The 18,713-nt window shown below is 38.7% G+C and overlaps 1 protein-coding gene across 5 annotated transcripts in view; it reads left to right on the top strand.

The window, feature by feature from the left end:
- Positions 1-18,713, top strand: part of LOC127542403 (fibronectin type-III domain-containing protein 3A-like) — a 77,747-nt gene that overhangs the window by 34,655 nt on the left and 24,379 nt on the right. For all 5 annotated transcript variants that reach the window (XM_051967959.1, XM_051967961.1, XM_051967960.1 and 2 more), the window contains exons 5-11: positions 854-1,115; positions 1,663-1,947; positions 10,638-10,693; positions 13,421-13,572; positions 14,604-14,663; positions 15,024-15,162; positions 18,138-18,191. In XM_051967959.1, the coding sequence (XP_051823919.1) occupies positions 854-1,115; positions 1,663-1,947; positions 10,638-10,693; positions 13,421-13,572; positions 14,604-14,663; positions 15,024-15,162; positions 18,138-18,191 (1,008 nt within the window). The remainder of the gene's footprint in view (positions 1-853; positions 1,116-1,662; positions 1,948-10,637; positions 10,694-13,420; positions 13,573-14,603; positions 14,664-15,023; positions 15,163-18,137; positions 18,192-18,713) is intronic.

The following is an 18,713-nucleotide window of genomic DNA, read 5'->3' as shown; positions in this document are numbered from 1 at the left end:
TTCAGTGACTTATTTATAAAATCATTTCTAGCCAGTTCTTCAGATTCAACAGGTTTATTGGCAATAATATAACCATTACTTTTGATGTCTGGAAATATAAACACCATTTTCCTTATTTTTTTCCACTAGTAAATTTAATTTGTCAGAAATGGAAAGTACTTTAATTCATTTTAATTCTGTGTAATTTTAGGGAACCAAAGGAAATTTAATCCATTTTTAATGGCCACCAGAAACGACTGCTGTATTTTTTAAAGCAGACAACTCAATCAAAAAGCTGTGTTCCTTTGCTGTCAGACTAATTAGAGAGCATTATTTTTATCTTATTCTTTCCTTAATAAAGCAGTATTGTCCCTAGGTCCTGTGGAAGGAGGAATGCAGAGCTAGACAAGAAGCCCCTTCCCTCAAGGACTCTGGCATCTAGTAGGGAAGCTTTGTGGTTGCTTGAATGGGCATTGCTCATTTGACTGAATTGGCTCTGCTTCCCAGCATCCTGATTCTGCCTTAATGACCTAGTCATACCTTCTGCCTAGTGAATTAGGAATATCTCCAATTAAGTCACTGTGTAGTATATTTTGCTTTCATTAAAGAATTCCCTTTTGTCAAGCACTGAATTGTGGTGTGGGCCTGAGATCTACTTCTTTAATACCTGAACTCTCAAAGGGAAGAAAACAAGTTCCTGTATGTGAACTTCTCATTAAGCAAGTTTTCTCAGAAGTAAAGGCTATATATATAGTCTTTAGTATCATTATATATAATTATATATAATGATAAATCTAAAGATTAATAAGAAAAATAATGTGAAAGCATGTTTTGTTATTCTCTTGTAACAATATAATCTTGTGTTTTGTCTCAGGTGGTGGAAGAAAATGGAGTTCGAAAAATTGTAATTTTGCCACATTCTACCGAATACCACCCTTCCATGCATCCTCCTCCACATCTGCAACATTACATGCATCCACATCCTCCTCCTATGCTTGCCCATCCTCCTCATCCAATGTATCCCCCAGTTCCAGGATCAGAATTGCATCCACCCCAGTATATGCACCAACATGCAATGCCACCACCGCCACCACCACCACCACCACTGCCACAACCACGCATTTACCATGAATATGGTAAGATTGTTTGTTCTTAGTATGAAATAGTTTCGATTTGTTGCAATCGGTCCCTTTTAGCTTGGATACTTGTTCCAAAAAGTAAAGAGAGAGGTAAGACTTCAACAAATAATTATTGTGTTGTACATAAATGAAAAAATGTTTATATGCTGCTGTATGTGTCTTGAGTGAGGATTCCCATTGATTATGTACCTCACTGAAAGTTCTACTTGGTACTACTTTTTTTGACTTTATGGCTCTACAAAACCATGATGGACAATCACAAAAAAAAAAAATGTATTTCTTAGGGATGTATAGTGATAAAAGCTCTCGGAAGCCATATTCCCTGTCATCATTAGGCCTTTCTTTTCACAAGTGAGGTCACATCTTGATGTTCCTGTAGACATTTTTCCTTCCCCTCTGTAATCCCAGCATGGGATCAAAATTGAAACAGTGAGAACCATTCTAGAAGTTAAAGTGTCCCTTCTATCAGCCTTGGTCCTTATTTGGTTATGTAAACAAGGGGTCTCAAACACTGATTGAACAGTATGACCCTGCTCTGTTTTAGAATCCCGTTCCCATGGAAGAACGCATTATATTCCTCGTGATGAAAGAACGGGTAAAATGCAAGAGCACTTGAAGAAGAGAATAAAAGACAGACATGCTATTGGACATAACAATAACAACAACAAATCTGGCATCCCGCCTTCTTCGCTATCTAAAGTTCACAGTTCTTACAATGCTAATGTTGAGAATGGATATGGAAAGGGACATTATGTTGTAGAAGAACCTGTTAAGCAGAAACAAAGTGGGAAAGCAAAGGACAGCCCAGCAGAAGGTGCAAAAGCTGAAGGTAAGATCAGCCTTTTTTCCTTATTTCAAAGGAAAAAAAACAAACTGAAAACCACAATGCATCTTAAAACATTTTCCTTTCAGTCCTTTTTACTCTGATTCTAAATGGTTTTTCTGAGATGAACCATTTGAGCTGTATTAGAAACACAGAGCCACAATTCACCTGCTTTTTAAAAAGCATGGGGAACTTACTGTTTCACACTAATTAGCCCCAACTTGATGTGGCAGCAAATGCCAGCAATGAGTACACATGGTTTCTGCTGCTTGTCTTCTGTTATTGATTTACTGAAGTAGAGCCATATGATAATACAAATAGGTTTGGCTTAATGGAAGACCCAAAGCTAGTTTGTTATGGGAATACATTCATTACGTGATTACTATTTAATCTCACACTGGCAAGGAAGAAAGAAATAGGGTCATTTTGCAAAACTGAGATCTACGTGACACTTGGCTTTTCCTTTCGTTGAAAAGGTGTTTGGAAAATATCGAAAATTTATTGTATCTCCATGTAAAATTTTGCCAAATGTCCTTCAGCAAGTTGTTCTTTTTAAAAAAATGTCATCCAATAAAATCAGTTCCTATTTAATCCGAGATCCTAACCAATCCATAAAACGATCTAGTTCATTTAGGAATTTCCATTAATTTGCTAGTGTTAGGCCTAAGCTTTTGTAGATTTGCTAATGATTTGATTTTTGATTTATAACTACCCTTTCCCAAAGCCTTAACACATTATCCAGTTCAGCAAGTTGTCAGTGCTAGAGTGCTTCGTGCTCCAGGGAAGGACAAAAGCTGTGTAATGATAGTCAGCAGGATTGGAATGTCACACCCAGGTGGTACAAATAGAAGCCACTTAGTTTTCCAAGGAGAATTTTAAAACCTAAGAATGTTCTCCAAACACAACAAAGACAAACTGTATGGAAAATGAACTTTTAAGAAAAAGAGAAAAAAGACCTTATGAGTTTGAAAAATAAACAATTTGCTGTTTACTGCCCACATGCTGAATTTATATTGCAAAGGGAAAACTGCTCTCCAGCATTAAGGTTTATGGTTATAATTGTAGATGGTGTGTGTGTGTGTGTGTGTGTGTGTGTCTGAGAGAGAGAGAGACAGAGAGACAGAGAGACATAGAGGGGGGGCAAGAAGAAGAGAGAGAGGGGAGAGGAGGAGAGGGGGAGAAGGGGAGGGAGGGAAAGAGAGAGAGAGAGAGATTGTCAGGGAAAGGGAACATGTATCTGCTACAGGATCCCTAGTCACTATCCCAGGATCTGCTATGGTTTTATAGAAAATAGGGGGCCAGGAGAATGCCTCGTGCAAAATCATGGACCCTTCCCCTCACTGTCTCCCTGCCCCACTCAGCCTGGTCTAAATAACACACACAAACAGAAAACCTATTTCATTATGTACCATTGGCATGAATTCTCCATCTAGCATAAAAGCTTCTCATGGTAGGATTGGGCAGCAGCCCAACTATTTTTGCGTCTTCCCAACCAAGTCTCTGACTCCCAGGAACCTCCCAAATGAGATGCTTTGGTAATCACCACTGCTTTCACTTCATTGCTTTCCCAGTCTGAGGTGAGTTTGGAGTATTCTTTGTAATGACATTTTGTTTCCAACCTCGAGCCACCTACTCTTTTCCTGTTCTCTCACAGTTCCGTCCTCCTCAGGAGCTATTCAGCCCAAGTCCATGAAAGGGGACTCTCTTTTAGAGATAAGGGCTATGACCCTGATACAGGTGGACAAACAATCAGTGGTTTTCCATTCTCCATTTCAAAGTTCCCCTTCCGTAGTGAGCAAGATTGATTAGGCCAGATAAAAGAACTTCTATCACTTTCTCTAAGCAAACTATTCAGAGTCTTCTGAGTGCTTGTTGAATCAAATGTTTTTTATTGAAACCAATGGTTCTCTGAGGAATAAGAAGCCCAAATAAGCATCTCATTTTGATGTTGGTAAGAACTATGTTTCTCATCGGCTATGACTAGTTGGCCTGTTTAGTTAGCGTGTGGTGTTAGGAGGCCTGCTCAGAAGCTGGATTTGTGTACACACCAGTTGTGATTTTCCACAGCCACGGTCTAACCTAACAATGCCAGCTGTCTCACAAATGTGTACAAAGGGCAACAGGCAGTCAGTATAAATCTATCATTAGTGCTGCCAGTGGGTCAGTAGCATCATCCCCCATGTCAGTCCCCACAGTGTTATTATTTTTTGTTATACTCTTTATATATTGTAGCATAGATATTTAAATCATGCTATTTGGAGTCAGCTGCATCTTTCCTTCTGAGGATGAACTATGGTCCTATTTATTATTCTTTGCACCCAAACCATGTCTAGTTCCATCATTTTCTTTTTTTTCATCTTTTTAACCTTTTCCACATTAAGGCAACTCTCACCAATTAGCATAGACCCAGAGGCTTAGTGCCTGAAAGAAACCCCAGTAATTCATTATGCATTATTGCCACAACACTGGTAACTGTGGGAAGTGCTAGTGCCAAGTTTTGTAGCCTTGTAAAAAGTCTTGTGTCTTATAGAGCTCATCCAATAAAGTCTAAACCAAAGGCAAATTGTGGGAATATGTTTCCAGGACATCACAAGCTAGGATGTACATAATTGTTCTGGGGAGAAGAAAATAATGAATGAGGAAAAGAGATGATCTTATGTGTTTTGAATTCTCGATTCATCTAGGGCAAAGATCTGTTAGACTTTTAGCCTTCAGCTCAGTATTTGTGGGTATATTTTCTACAGTGAACACCCTTTTTGTCCTTAGTAAAAATCTGTCTTCATTACACAAATGAGGAATATTGCACATAGCCAGAATGGACAAGCTGTGACATACAGTACATGAGAGGCACTTAATGTACATCACCATAATTAAATGGTCCCCTTCTCCTTTTGTGTTCTTTTTAAATTGACAACCTAACCATTTCCACTAAGTGGTTTGAAAATTTTCCATTTCAAACAGGCAGCTGGAAACAGGTCACAGCTTCCACTTAATATATGATAGTAGAAGACCATAATTAGGCTGGTTGGACTGAGAATTTGTACAGACACATAGGTTAATGGCCTTGTCTGTAAAATTGTGTATCAGAGCAATTTAGAAAAGGGCAGAGAAAAAAAATGTCAGAAACGAGATGTTCCGATAGAGCATATAAACCATTTATTTTTTTAAAAACCAACTTAGGTAGAATTTGCTAGACAAGACTTTCAGGTCAAGAGTGGATAACAAAAGGGTCATAAGGAAGCAGTTTTGACCTGGCCTTAGTACGTGGCTAGACAATGGACAGAGAGCTGGCCTTAGGTCCATGAAGACTTGGATTCAAGCCCTGCCCCTCTTCCACACTGGCTCTATAGCCTCTGGGCAAGTCATTTAATTTTCTTGAAAGGTGATTTTTTTTTTTGATAAGTGCTTTCAGGTAGGCTAGTAATTTTTAAATTATCTTTCTTGAATGTATTTTCCAGGTCAATTGTTTCTCTAATGAGATATTTTACATTGTCTTCTATTTTTTCATCCTTTTGGTTTTGTTTTATTGTTTCTTGATTTTTCATAAAAACATTAGCTTCCATTTCCTCGATTCTAATTTTCAAGGATTTCTTCAATGAGCTTTTGTATCTCCTTTTCCCTTTGTCATTTTCAAGTCATTCTTCTCATTGACTTTCTTTTGGCCTCTTTTAACATTTGGCCTATTCTGGTTTTTTTAAGGTGTTATTTTCTTCAGTATTTTTTGTGTCTCCTATATCAAGCTGTTGATTTTTTTAAAAATGTTTTTCTTGCATTGCTCTTATTTCTCTTCCCAACTTTTCCTTTACCTCTCATACTTGATTTTCAAAATCATTTTGAGCTCTTCCATTGCCTGACACCAATTCATATTTTTCTTACCCTGGAATGGACATTAGGAGGCCATTGAATGCAAGTTCCTAATTTTCTAAAAGAAACTGAGGCAGAGAGAGGTAAATGACTTCCTAGGGTCAGAAAGCTAGTATGCATTAGAGACCAGACTTGAACAGTAGTCTTCTGACTAGAGGATTCTATCCATTTATAGCACTCACAGCAAGGATTTGACTCCAAAAAAGGTGTCACCCTTAAGCAAAGTTTAAAATGAGAAGACAGATGTATTTCAACAACAGTGTTCTTGGTTGTCACTGACAATGTCACGTGCAAAAACTAAAAGATTTCTCTTTAGATGGTGACATTCGTCCAGTGTCCTTTAGGGTTGATAAATTAGTCACGGGATCAAATCTGGAAAATGACAAGTGAGCTTCATAGTTACTTAAGAGGTTAGCCTAGTAATCTAGATAGGAAAAACCCAACCAGATTGGACAGGCTACCCAAGGAGATGAGACTGCTATTTGGTACAGTCTAGAGAATGCTAGACCTGAGGTCAGAAAACCCATATTCAAATCCCACATCAAACATCTTAGCCAGCTGTATGGCCTGTGAAAATCATAACCTCTCTGTCTCAGTTTTCTCATTTGTTCAATGGACTTAAATAACGCCTACATCCCAGGTTATTGTAAGGATCAAATGAGATAACATAAGGAAAGCAGGTGCTTCCCAGAAAGCCACCAAATATTCATAGAACCAAAAGAAGGCCCTCAGCACAATAGGTAAATATGGAGCAGATGAATGGGAATGTCACAGGGAAAGAAGGTGTGGTTGTTCTGTGCCCAAATAAAAGAAACTGCTCATGTTGATGAGATCAAAAATTCATTATATATGTATAAACATACATATGTATCTGTAGAAGTATGAATTTGCAAAACAAATGAGGATGTGGCAATTCATTTTATAAAAGGATCCTTCGCTACAAAATAAACAGACTTTCTTTACATAGAGACTCCCTGAATCTTGTTATAGCTTGCTTCCAGAAGTGTCATTAATAGTCATTAGATTTATTATAGTACAATAATTTTTCATTAAGAGGAATGTTAAGTGACTCTTCTTATCTACCCAATGTTTAAAAGATTGGAATGATTCTAAGAGAAACTAGTTGCAAAGAATTGTTTCAGAAAAGCCATTTTCTAGGATTCATCTACATTCAGTCTAATTTTATACCTTTCTACCATATTGTAGATTATTACTGCTGTTCCCAGGACAGTATTTTAAGGTACATTAATACACACATACATACACACACAATAAGAAAGGAGAAGAAAGCTTATTACTAAAGCTGTGAAATAGTTTTAACTAGAATTCAAAGAGAAACGATTTTCTGTTTAACTTGGTTAACCTTCTCCCCTAAGCATCCTAGTTAATTAAAGTTTTACTATATAATCAGATAGGAAAATTTACTACTAATCTTACAAGTGTTCTTTTTCAAAAGGCAAAGCAATGTAGGGAAGCAGATCTCATTTTGTAAGGGGATACTTAGGGCCACATAGGACTATACTTCCAACACTTCTTGAAAGATTTTTGCATTGTTTGGAGACTAGACTAGGATGGTAACCCGTGGTGACTAATGTCATGTCCCTCCTCAAGAACGTCCCTCTAAAAGCTCTCAGAGAATATAGGTTTAATGATATCATCCTAGAAGAGCCCTGCCTTCCTCCTGCTTTCAGTAGAACTGATAAGCCCATTCCAGCACCTGAGAACCACAGACTGGTGTGGCAAGGTTCAAACACTCTATTTTCAACAACAGAAGAAACAAAATATTAAAAAAGAAAAAAAAAGGTGTGTGTGTGTGTGTGAATGAGACAGCCTCGCCCAAAACACATAATGTATTTATTGCTGTGTACCTCAGACAGTGCAGGTGATCCTTTTCTATATCTTTGGTATTTTGTTGAAAATGTTTGATAAATAGCCTCAGTGAGCAATCTAGTATCATTTATTGAAGAGGTCATTACTCGCCTCTGAGTACAGAGAGCTCAATTTTAATTTGGTTTGAGTAATGTTATACCAGTGATTGACCCTCTTTGGGGTAGAAGTTGGTCATAGGTAAAGTAAGAGAACTTGAAGTCTCTTTGCGGTCACTAAAAGCTCATGCTATCGTTGTGATGTGAACTTGCTGCGCTTTTCTCTCACGTTGAGGGGATGAGGCTGGTGGTAGGAATACTGGTGGCAAGGATTGCACAGCAGCTGCTGTTCAAATCTGCTCTCTGCACTGTGTTTGTCACTCCTGCTTATTTGACTTAAGAGTAATGCAGTGGTGCTCAAGCCTTCTTTTGGGAGAGCGTGTTAGTGGGCTGTGAATCCTCAGCTCCCTGCACTCCAGTGATGCTCAAGACCATCTTATAAGGAGCAGAGAGAGGAAGGGTCTTGGGATAGAAACATTCTCAGCAGAGGCCTTGGCAAAATGTAAACATTGGAGAGTTATGACTGAGGAGTGAGGAAGCCTGGATTTAATTGCAGAATGTGGAAAAGGTCAAAGCAGGAAGGGTCTAATAGAAGAGATAGAACTGTTATTTTAGAAGCAATGTTATTATAAAGCTTGCTGTAAAAAAATTCTAATGTTTGAAATGACATAACATAGTGGATATGCTAATATTATGTTACACAAAAGCAAAGTGTTATTTGCCTAAAGCTTATTCTTGCTCCGAAGGACAAATGATTGCTGAAAGGAGAAATGAAAAATAGAAGTCCAATAAAACAATGAATTCCTCAGAGATCGGTGTCCTTTGCTAACTCCTGATGGAGGAGCAGACAGATGCTGCTTTCAGGTAGAAGAGCTAACACTAGAAAAAGTGGCCTCCTAGTTCAGCTGAAAAGTGGTAGAGGAGCAGCCTTCACATTGCAGAAACCCAGTGAGCAGCAGCTCCTCCCTTGCAGCTACTCTAGCCCTACAAGAGTTAGACAAGGTGCTCTTAAAATATAGGGCAGGGGTGCTTTTCTAATAATGGTACAGTGGGAAGCAAAGAACAGAGTTCATTGCCATCGCCAATACTTTGAAAATGGAGCACCTGACCTTTCAGGCCACTCGGCCAGTATTAACTACAGAAAGCAGGAACTAAGGTGCAGTGTGTTGTAGAGGCGGCAGGCCTAAGATTGGGATCATAGAGAAAGTGTCATGTCAGCAAGCAACATGCCATACTTGTCAGATCAGGACTTCAAGTCATGGCATGCAGGCCCAGAAGGGATTTTCAGGAGCAAGAGGCACAATGACATAGAGGTGGTGCCCCCTGTAGCCTCTAACCTCTGCATTCCTCTGGCTCAGCCTAGGAATCCATCTTAGTGCTTTGCTAGTTTGGTATGCATCACAAAAGATGTTGGATGTCCAGTTTTAATACTTTGACAGCAAAAAGTTGCCACTATTGACCAGTATGTGGAGTATTTTCTTTTTCTTGTTGGGGTTTGTTTGGGGAGGGGAGAAAAGAAAGTTGATGTGATAAAGAGAACACCAGCACAGCCACCATAAGTGTAACACACTACTAAGATCTGTTTTGTCCATTGTTACCGAGCCAAAAGGATAACCTGTGGTCTGCGTGGAAATTTTCTTTAGCTTCCAGATAGGAGTCCAAAATATTCATTTACAGAGTCAGTGTCAAAACATTTTACATCCTCTACAACTGTATCTCTGTCTTCTCATGATAAAAGTGGAAACGTTTCATTTAGGAGACAGAAAATACAAATCCTCATATCAAATCAGAGGACCATTTTTCAGCCCCTCTGCCCCTTTTGGAATAGCATGCGTTGCACCTAAGCGGCTCAGAGGGTTCCATGGAGAAGTACTTTTCATTTCAATTTCATTCCTCTGTTGTCTTATTATAGAGAACATGAAGACTCCCTTGGTAACCCTTTGAAAAGTTCATCAAACTTTTTCAACATGGTCTACACTGGAGGTTTTCCAGTGCTTTCTGAAATTGGGGTGGGGGGGAATTAACCTCATTGGTGTCAATTTTCATTTGCTCTTAACCAGTCGGGGCCTTTAATTTCATATGTGCAAATTGGATGACTATTTTGATAGTGTAAGAAGTCCCTCCTGAAATAATCCTAATAGAAACAGGTAATTAGGAGGATACAGGTGTGTTGCCTTGGCTTTAAAAAGCAAACCACCAATGCCACCCACAAAAACAAACCTGCCCCTGTTGCGTACGGCTTCTACGTTTCAGGATTTTTATCTCCAACATGGTGGGTTTGGTATGTGCTTGGTTAGTTTTATGTGAAAGAAAGTGCTATTGGAGAACTGAATGGCGACATTCACGGAGCCTAAAAAAGGAACTTTAGAGACTTAAGGGTTTTTTTCTTCTGGATTTTGTTTGGGGTGTTTACAATCCATAAACCTCAAATCCTCTGATTTACATTTATTTTTATACGATCTCTCTTAAAAGTGAACCTGGGTTGAGTACACTACCAATACTAATCCCACTCCACTCACTATTGGAAATGAACCAGGCATAATGAAGGGTAATAAGAAACAGACGTGTTTTAATTTGACACTTTATCTTCATGTAAAGTTTTTTGCTTAGCTGAACTTAATTAGAAGAGATGCTCATATTAGGAAAACCATGTCCCTCTGTACTAAAAATGATTTCCATACTATTATTCCTTTAGGGTTGTTTTTAGTTCTTAAACTTTGTGCTACTATACTTCGGGCTAGCAGTGTGACTAACAATGAGATGATTAATAAAAGCCCTTTGGTGAAGAGGAGTTCCTAATGAATCTGATTCCATCTTGTGGTTATAATTAGGTAATACACTACCATCTGCTGCTTTTTTCCTTCTAATGATCTGTTTCTGTTTCTCTGTGTTTTTTTTTTCCCCTAGAACCTCAAAAAGAAATTAAAGAATTACAGGACCTCTTTAGCACGGGAAAACCTATAGTAAGTAATGCTAAACAGTCTCTCCAGACTTACTTTTTCTTGGTTTTTTAAATAATTAGTTTCTTTTTTCCGGGAGCAGAGTGACAAACATGAAATCTGATCGTGCTTTTTCTTCGTCAGTGAAATACATAAAGCTATAAAGTCAGCATGTGTTAAAGAAAGGGACAGTTGTTTCTTATTTAATGAAAATGTTTTGCGTCTACCATATAGAGAGTCAGCATTGCTATAGTATAAAAAATTCTGCCTTGGGGACAGAAGCTTCCGGCTTTGATGCTCTACTTTGGCCCTTCCCCAAGTCATGCACCTTCCCCAAACTTCAATTCCTCAAATGTCAAAAATTGCCATATCTCCCTCGCAGGTTTATGGTATTTGTACATTAGAAATGAAATGTTAACACCAAGAACTGGATAACACAGAGCTTCTGCCCCTAATCATCTCACTGCCTCTCTGCATTTCAAAGAATAGACAGGGGAAAAAATTGACTTGGATCAAGAGTGAGAAAACAAAAATTGTTGCGAATTAATGTTAATTATCGATTTAAAAAAAAAACAACACTGAGGTTTTCCTGACCAGACAATTGAATTTTAAATATTTTCCCTCATATTTTATGCTATGGGTTGCATGCATTAGAAGAGGATTGACTTTCCACCTATGGGAAGGAGCTGCCCCAATCCTAACAGATCCCCAAATGTGTGGCTATATTGGAACCAGACATTGTATATTTATTGCAACTTAGAACCAATCACTTGAAATTGCCTTAATTTACTCCTAATGACCTACTTTCCTTAAAAAAAAAAAAAAACTACACTTAAAGTATTCTGTGAACAATTTTCAAAGCACTATTTAAATGCTAAATAGTAATCATACTAATGCCTTGGTAAAAATTATCTAAAGTGATGAAGTACAATGCTCCAAATTAAATGGATAATGTCTTTAAATTAGTGCCCAAATTAATCTAGGAAAAAACATCTTTTCTTGTCAGCAGGGATGCATGCTTTGCTTTTGACTAGAGTATTTTGCTTCTTCCTTTAATTATATAGTAGGAGAGTTTTCTAGTCGTCTCTCCTTGATGCTGGGGATGTGAATACAAAGGAGGAAACAGTCCCTGTTCCTTTAACTTAGATTCTAATAGGAGCACAAACAAGTACGTTTAAAAACAAATCCATATATATTCAGAATGAGCATAAAGTGAATAAAAAAAACAAGCTTCTACCACACGGTCTTCAGTGGAAACTGGTCTGGGAGGGATGGGGCATTAGCAGCTGGAGACAGGGCAGGGAGAGGGAGTCGGAAAAGGCTCCAGGAAGAACAAGGTACTGAGCCGCATCTGTAGGAGCCAGAGGTAAGGAGGGAGGGGATCCCAGGCGGAGGGGACAGCCTACACAAAGGCCCGTGTCACGGGGGAGAACCCGGGGTTGGCCGGACCACACAGTCCAGGAGGGCCAGTGAGGAGACGGGAAAGAAAGATTGGAGCCGCTTGTGGAGAACTTTAAGTGCTGAACAAAGGAGTGTGCGTTTTATCCTCGAGGCAACAGGAAGCTGATCACACAGGGGACTCACCTGGTCACATGTGCACTTGAGGGAAATTCCTCGGGCACAGTGTGTAGGGGGGACCGCACCAATGAGGAGACTGTTCTGATAAGACAGACTGGAGGCCAGGGGAGCTTGGGAGGGGGGGGGGGTTGCCAGAGATGTGGTGAGGATAGAAATGGCAAGAGCTGACAACTGACTGTGTGGGTTAGGGGAGAGGAGAGAGGCCGGGATAAAACCGAGATGGAGACACTGGAAGCATGGTAGTGCCTCTGACAGAAGTAGAGAGGTAAGAGAGAGAGCGTGCTTGGTTGCAGACATATTAGGCAGGGCTCTGGGGTTTCCAGTTGCCAATGGGCAACTGGAGATACGGTTATGAAGCTCAAGGGAGAGACTAGAGGAGTACAGAGGGAAAGGAGAGAACTTGAGAGAGCATCCACAATTGGTGATGGAGGGTAGATGATGAGCCAGCAAAGAAGGCCAAGAAGGACTGGCCAGACAGGGAAGTGGGCAGTTGTTTGTTTTTTTTTTAATCAAGTTAACTTTGAAATTTATACAACAGTAGACTTTGTAAGAACACCAGTGTGAAGAACACAAATGAGGATTTCATATTCTCATATATGCTCAAGACTTTTCTAAATAGTACAGCCAACACGATTTCTTGGTTGTCTCGAGGAAGCATGTTAGAGTCGAGGCAGTTTAGAAATCTTGGGATTTGAAGGAAGGGTTCAGGTCAGTTGGAATAGATGGTGCGAGTCCCTGGCATCTCCCCACAAGGCTGGGCTGCTGGGTGTATCCCCAGCCTTCCGGCCCCTCGGCGGAACTGCCCATGCAATTAGGAAAAATGAATAATACGGTATGAGGCTCTCTCTCTGCTCGCTTCAACTGGAGATAAGGGCTTTGACTTTCTAATAATCTCACAGATGGAGGACATGGGACTAAATGAACTTCTTTCTTTTTTTCATATTGTCCCTCTCTCTCTTCTCTTCCCCAGTGGAGGGTCCTTGAGGGCAGGAGTTGTATTTCTTCTGCTCTTTTAATCCCTAGCATTTAGCCCAGCACCACAGATGGTACATACAAAGCGCTGAAGAAATAGGTTGGAAAATAGAGGAAAACTGAAGAAGAAAGGTTTCTCATATTTTTATTTAAGAAACAGAACCCTGAATTTTCATTCCCAATTATCATGATTTCTCTTAGGTTTCTAATATTCAAGCAAGATCAGCTGTCCTCTCGTGGAGTCATCTGGTAAATTCCCAGAATGAAGAAAATGCTAATCGGCCAGTATCGTTTACATTTGAAGTGGCACTATCCAACTGTGGTAAAAGTGGAAAATTTAAAACCATTTACATGTAAGTCTGTTCTTTTTGAAATTTGTCTCATTCCAAGGGCACAAAAATTTTACACAGCCATTAAAGCAGTTAACGATTTCATGAGGCCATCTAAAAATTGAGTCAAATTTGTCACGTCTAGTCTGAGACTCAAACTGACTGAACAAGAACATTTGAATAGAGTTCTGCATTTAGTTGGTCTATTATCTTATAATTAGTGGCTGACATTTTAGAACTTCAAAAAATCACAAATAGAGATTTCTGAGGGGAAAGGAGGTGAGAAAATTTAAAATTAGATTTATTTTTAGAAAATAAATCTTACACATTTATATAGTATATTTTTTAAGTCCCATGATTTTTTTCCCCATGATACTTTTTTATAAAACCAAACTTATCCAAATATACTGATTCACGACCACAGCAGACTTATAGTTTAAGCAGTATTTAACTACTTCTAATTGCCCTCCTAATTCAGCTCAGTGGAAGCAAGAGCAATTGGAGCAATCTTCTCATTCCCCTTCCTACCTAGAAAACAATGTGCTGAGCAGGCTGTGGGCACCAAGATCAGGGACTGGATCAGAGCACAATGATAGGCACCTCTGGGCACCTGATTCTATTGGAAAAGAGGCTCAACTGCAAGAGCCATTGCATTGACTGTAATAGAGAAGCCTATTCCCCAGAAAAACCATTCTGGGCTATATTCAAGGAATTGTGTTACTTCTTTAAACTATATTTATTTTTTGAAGTTCCATTTCCAAGTTATTTTTAATAAACTAAGTAAATATAAATGTAATGTTTTGAGAAGGTTTCACATTTCAACCCAAAAGTATAAAATTTTAGTTTTGTAAAGCTGTATTATGTAAATGAGGTATTTTGCATTATTGCTAAAATTATTTTCTTCACATGTAAATTTACAGTTTGGGTTAATTGCTCTAAATAACATCATGGGGAGGTGTACTTTCTAGGAATGAGGTTAATATAAACAGTTAGGATCTGCTGTTTGGCTTTTTGGAATCTATTGGCAGTCTCATAAATAATTTTCATTTTCACAGTGGGGATGAAGTCACAGTCAGCCTGCCTGATCTCCAGCCAGCGACTGATTATCATGTGAGGTAGGTATATGTTCCTTCCCGGCCTGATAAACTTTGCTTCTTTGGCCGCCATAGATGAGTACTGGACATTTTCTCTAAGCTCAGCCATACTCTTGCTCCAAGTAATGCTATGGCATGATGACTAGTTTCATCTGGGGTAGACATATGAAGGGGAAGAGGAGGAACTTTCATCTGGTGAAACCAGATGGCTGTATTAGTGCCAACTTCCTAAAGTTAATTCTTAAAAATTCTGTCTGAAAACATGAGTGTTTGGTTTTTGTTTGTTTTTTACAATTCCTTTCAAGCTCTGGATTTGGATAGGTCTGAAATTCAATAATGAAAATTAAAATGTTTTAAAAGTTTATTTTATATATATTTCAGAGTTTCAGCAACATACAGCTCTATAGAAGAATCTACTTCTGAAGTGATTAGTTTTACAACAGAGAGTTGTGAACCAGACCGTCCTGCTGTACCTAAGCTAGTCAACCGAACTAAGAACAGCCTGATTCTGCAATGGAAGGTAAGATACATGCATCATGAAAGAGGTTTCAATATTTTGTTGAACTAAAAATGACCTCAATGTAGCTTGAATTTGAAATTTAGGGGCTGGTTACTGAAGCCTCTTTCTAGGTCAGTTAAGAATTTTTTAATGCAATAAAAAAGAGAATGGAAGACTTTTAGAAAATCACAGACAAGTTGGATGGCTTTGAAAGTTACACATTGAATTTATTATATATTTAAAAGAAAAGCAAGCTGTCTGTGTGCGTGGTTTATAGAGACCAACCATTTCACGTATAACCTTGTTATAGTATGTGTTTGGAAATAGCACTTTATTTGGTATTTAAATTCAAAATTAAAAAGTATTTTAAATGTAGCCGATAGAATTTTGTGTGTATATATATATATATATGGAGACAAAGTAGACATGCGAGAGGCACAAGAAAGCCTTTATAACATCCTTTTCATAAAAGTAAGAATAAATGGCATTTCTATAGATCTTCACAATTTATAAGTCACTTTAATTTATTTTATGATAAAATGAGTAACATATGTTATGAAGATGGTTCAGAAATACTGGTAGATATATGCCAGGTACAAGTTTCAATCATGGAAGCTCACTTTTCATATGCCTTCATATGCAAAGAAATGCTTTTCTCTAGCTCTTCTGGGAAGTTCCAGTCTCTATAATCATTCTCTCTTTCCTCTTCCTCCTTACCATTTCCCACTTCTCTGTGTCTTCCATCCCCCAGTATGGGTTATATAAACTAAGACATGAAGTGAAAGCCTTACCAGTGTATAAAACCATGTCTGTTTCTTGATGAAATGTACAAATATCTGAATCTTTATTCACATGTTATTGTACTTTGTGGATCTTTCAATGCATCTCCAAATTCAGTAATATGGGTGTCTCCTCCATCAGTGCAGATCACAACCTAGCCATCCCTGTGAGACTTTGGTCTATGCTCATATAACACATATGAGCATCCCGTGTGCCAGACCTCCCCCTCTAAGTTGTGGTAGTTTTGTTTTTTATACTTTATGGGGAGCAGTGGAGCACTCGGGCCCTTTGATATTGTGCCATATGAGGAAATGTGTGTAGCTTTTTTCTTTTTCTGATCCCACTTTTCCTCCTAATATCCCTCATGCAACTTCTTGGGCATAGGTCAGATTGGAAATGTGCCACGGCCTATTTCTCCCCACCATGCATCTCTTCCCAATCCTTTTTGGGTTGCTCTCTACTTGGATTCCTCTCCCCCAAATCGGCTCCAGTGTCGGCTTATCGCCTATCCCAAATAAATGTGCCGATGGATGCCCATTCCACTGAGTTAGTCTAATTTTCTGTCACAGATTAGACTACAGAAATTTGTCATACAATATTTTTTCCCTTATAGATTGTTAGGCCCGTCCTCTACTAGATTTCATTGTGGAAACCCTACAAATATTCTGGAGCTTGATGCAGTCAGCATAATATTATCCACAAACAGAACCATCTGGAAGACTAGTGCATTCTTGCTAACCACAGTAATGGCAAAGCATCCCATTGTTCCAATTCTTAGCCCAAATCCACCTTGTTTGCCTTTGGAATGTTTAAGCTGCCTTGTCTCAGCAGACTAATCAATCACAAGAGCCCTTTCAATGAATTCAATTTACTGAAGGCTTTCTACCTAATTTGATTATTTTCAGTTACACAAGTTTTATACAACATGGGTTTTACCAGTAGCTCAAGCTAAAATGTTAATCTTCGTCTTTAACAGATGATAAAATTAAATTTATTGGATGACTGACCCTTTTTGAAAAATTCTGTGCTATGTCAAAGGCTCATTTCTCCGACTTTAGTTAAGTGCTGCCATGTGCTGACACAATAAAGAGATGTTGGAGGAAGAAGGAAGTTATTAAGGGCTCATTAGCTGGGATGTGAACTGCTTATTCTTCTCGCTCACCTGTCGCCCTGCATTTTGCTTTTCTATCATTTTTCCCTCTTGAAAAACAAAATAGGAGGGGAAACAATATCACCATCTTTCCCTATTCACCTTCTCAAAGACAGCAGCAGTGGGCTTTTTAAAATGGATGTGAGTGGGCTGAGAGATGTTAACATTGGAAAAACTACAGGCTGGTATAAAACAAACACTTGTTCCCTTTCAAATCTATTCAAGGAAAACCGTAAGTTCACATCACCTCAGGATGGGATAACAACCTTTCCTTCTTGCTCTCAACTGAATTGTTTAAATAAATTAATATATCTGCCTAATTTATTTATTAAGTATAATAATAATGAGAGCATTGTGCTAAGTGCTAGAAGAATTGCAAAACTTAGATGAGATATAACCCTGCCCCTCCTGGCTTTTACAATCCAGTAGGCACTATTACCTATAATCTTACATACGAAATACGACCCATGAACTCCAACAATCCAGTAGGCACTATTACCTATAATCTTACATACGAAAACATTAAATAAGAATTAAAAAACACTCAATGTGCTCTATGACAACTGAAAATGAGAGTGATTACTAAGTAGGAAGATCAGGGAAGGCCACCAGCTTGCCGCTTTTTCTTCAGCCTAACTAGTAATTTTGACATCACTTTTGGGGTGATGGACAGAAAGATCCTCTAATTAGAATGACAGTAAACAAAAGTAGAGAAGGTATTTTACCTTTATAGAATTTTGCTTTTAAAAAAAAGAACACAGCTTTAAAGAGATGAACTATTCCATCTCTTTTGGCCTACTGCATAGAGAGCTAGCCTCAGAGCCAGGGAAATGTGGGTCGTTCAAGTCTCATCCCAGCCAGGTACTGGCCGGGCAAGTCCCTTAACCTCTCAACACTCCGAGACAGTAAACTGCAGAGAAGGGCTTGACGGGCATTCCTCGGCACAGCCTGTAGCTCTATGTGAAGGATTCTTTGGTTTAGTATATAAAATATTCATTACGGTCTATGTTGGTATAGTGAAAGAAGAAAGCCATAACTCTAATTTTACTTTTATGTATTATTTTAGGGAACTAATGACAATGGCTCCAAAATAATCAGCTTTCTTTTAGAATGGGATGAGGTAAGCATTTCCTGCATGTGTTTTATAAATGATAAAATGTCACTAAAATTTTACAAGGTTCAATGGAATATCAGAGAAAAATAAAGCTGTAGCCAAGTGCAGTTAAAGTTTAGTCAAAGCAAACAGTTCTGCGTTCAGCATATGAACTAAAAGGATGATGATACATGCCTTCAGCTCCCAGTCAAGAACAGAGAAGTGAGCCTGTACTGTTTAAATTCTGGCCCTCAATCCTGGTAGAGCGCGTGATCCTTTGGACCGAGCGCTATTCTGAAGTCCTTGATACAATTGGCAAGAATTCCCACGACTGGACTTCTGATCATCGATTTGAGATCCTTGGTAAAGAATCTCTTGGGATTCTTATGACTGATAGAGCATCAGATAACTTACAAGTGACTGATCCACTATCTAAATTTTAGCACAGCACAGATACCCGAGCACTCGTAAAAATCCAAATACTCCAATGTGCTGGGTTGTTTGACTTCACTTAAATTTAGGCATCGTCATTGCCCTCTGCCACCCTCA

This window comes from Antechinus flavipes, chromosome X (genome assembly GCF_016432865.1).
Source record: "Antechinus flavipes isolate AdamAnt ecotype Samford, QLD, Australia chromosome X, AdamAnt_v2, whole genome shotgun sequence".
NCBI classification, from domain to species: Eukaryota; Metazoa; Chordata; class Mammalia; order Dasyuromorphia; family Dasyuridae; genus Antechinus; species Antechinus flavipes.
This window is presented reverse-complemented; position numbering and strand designations above follow the sequence as displayed.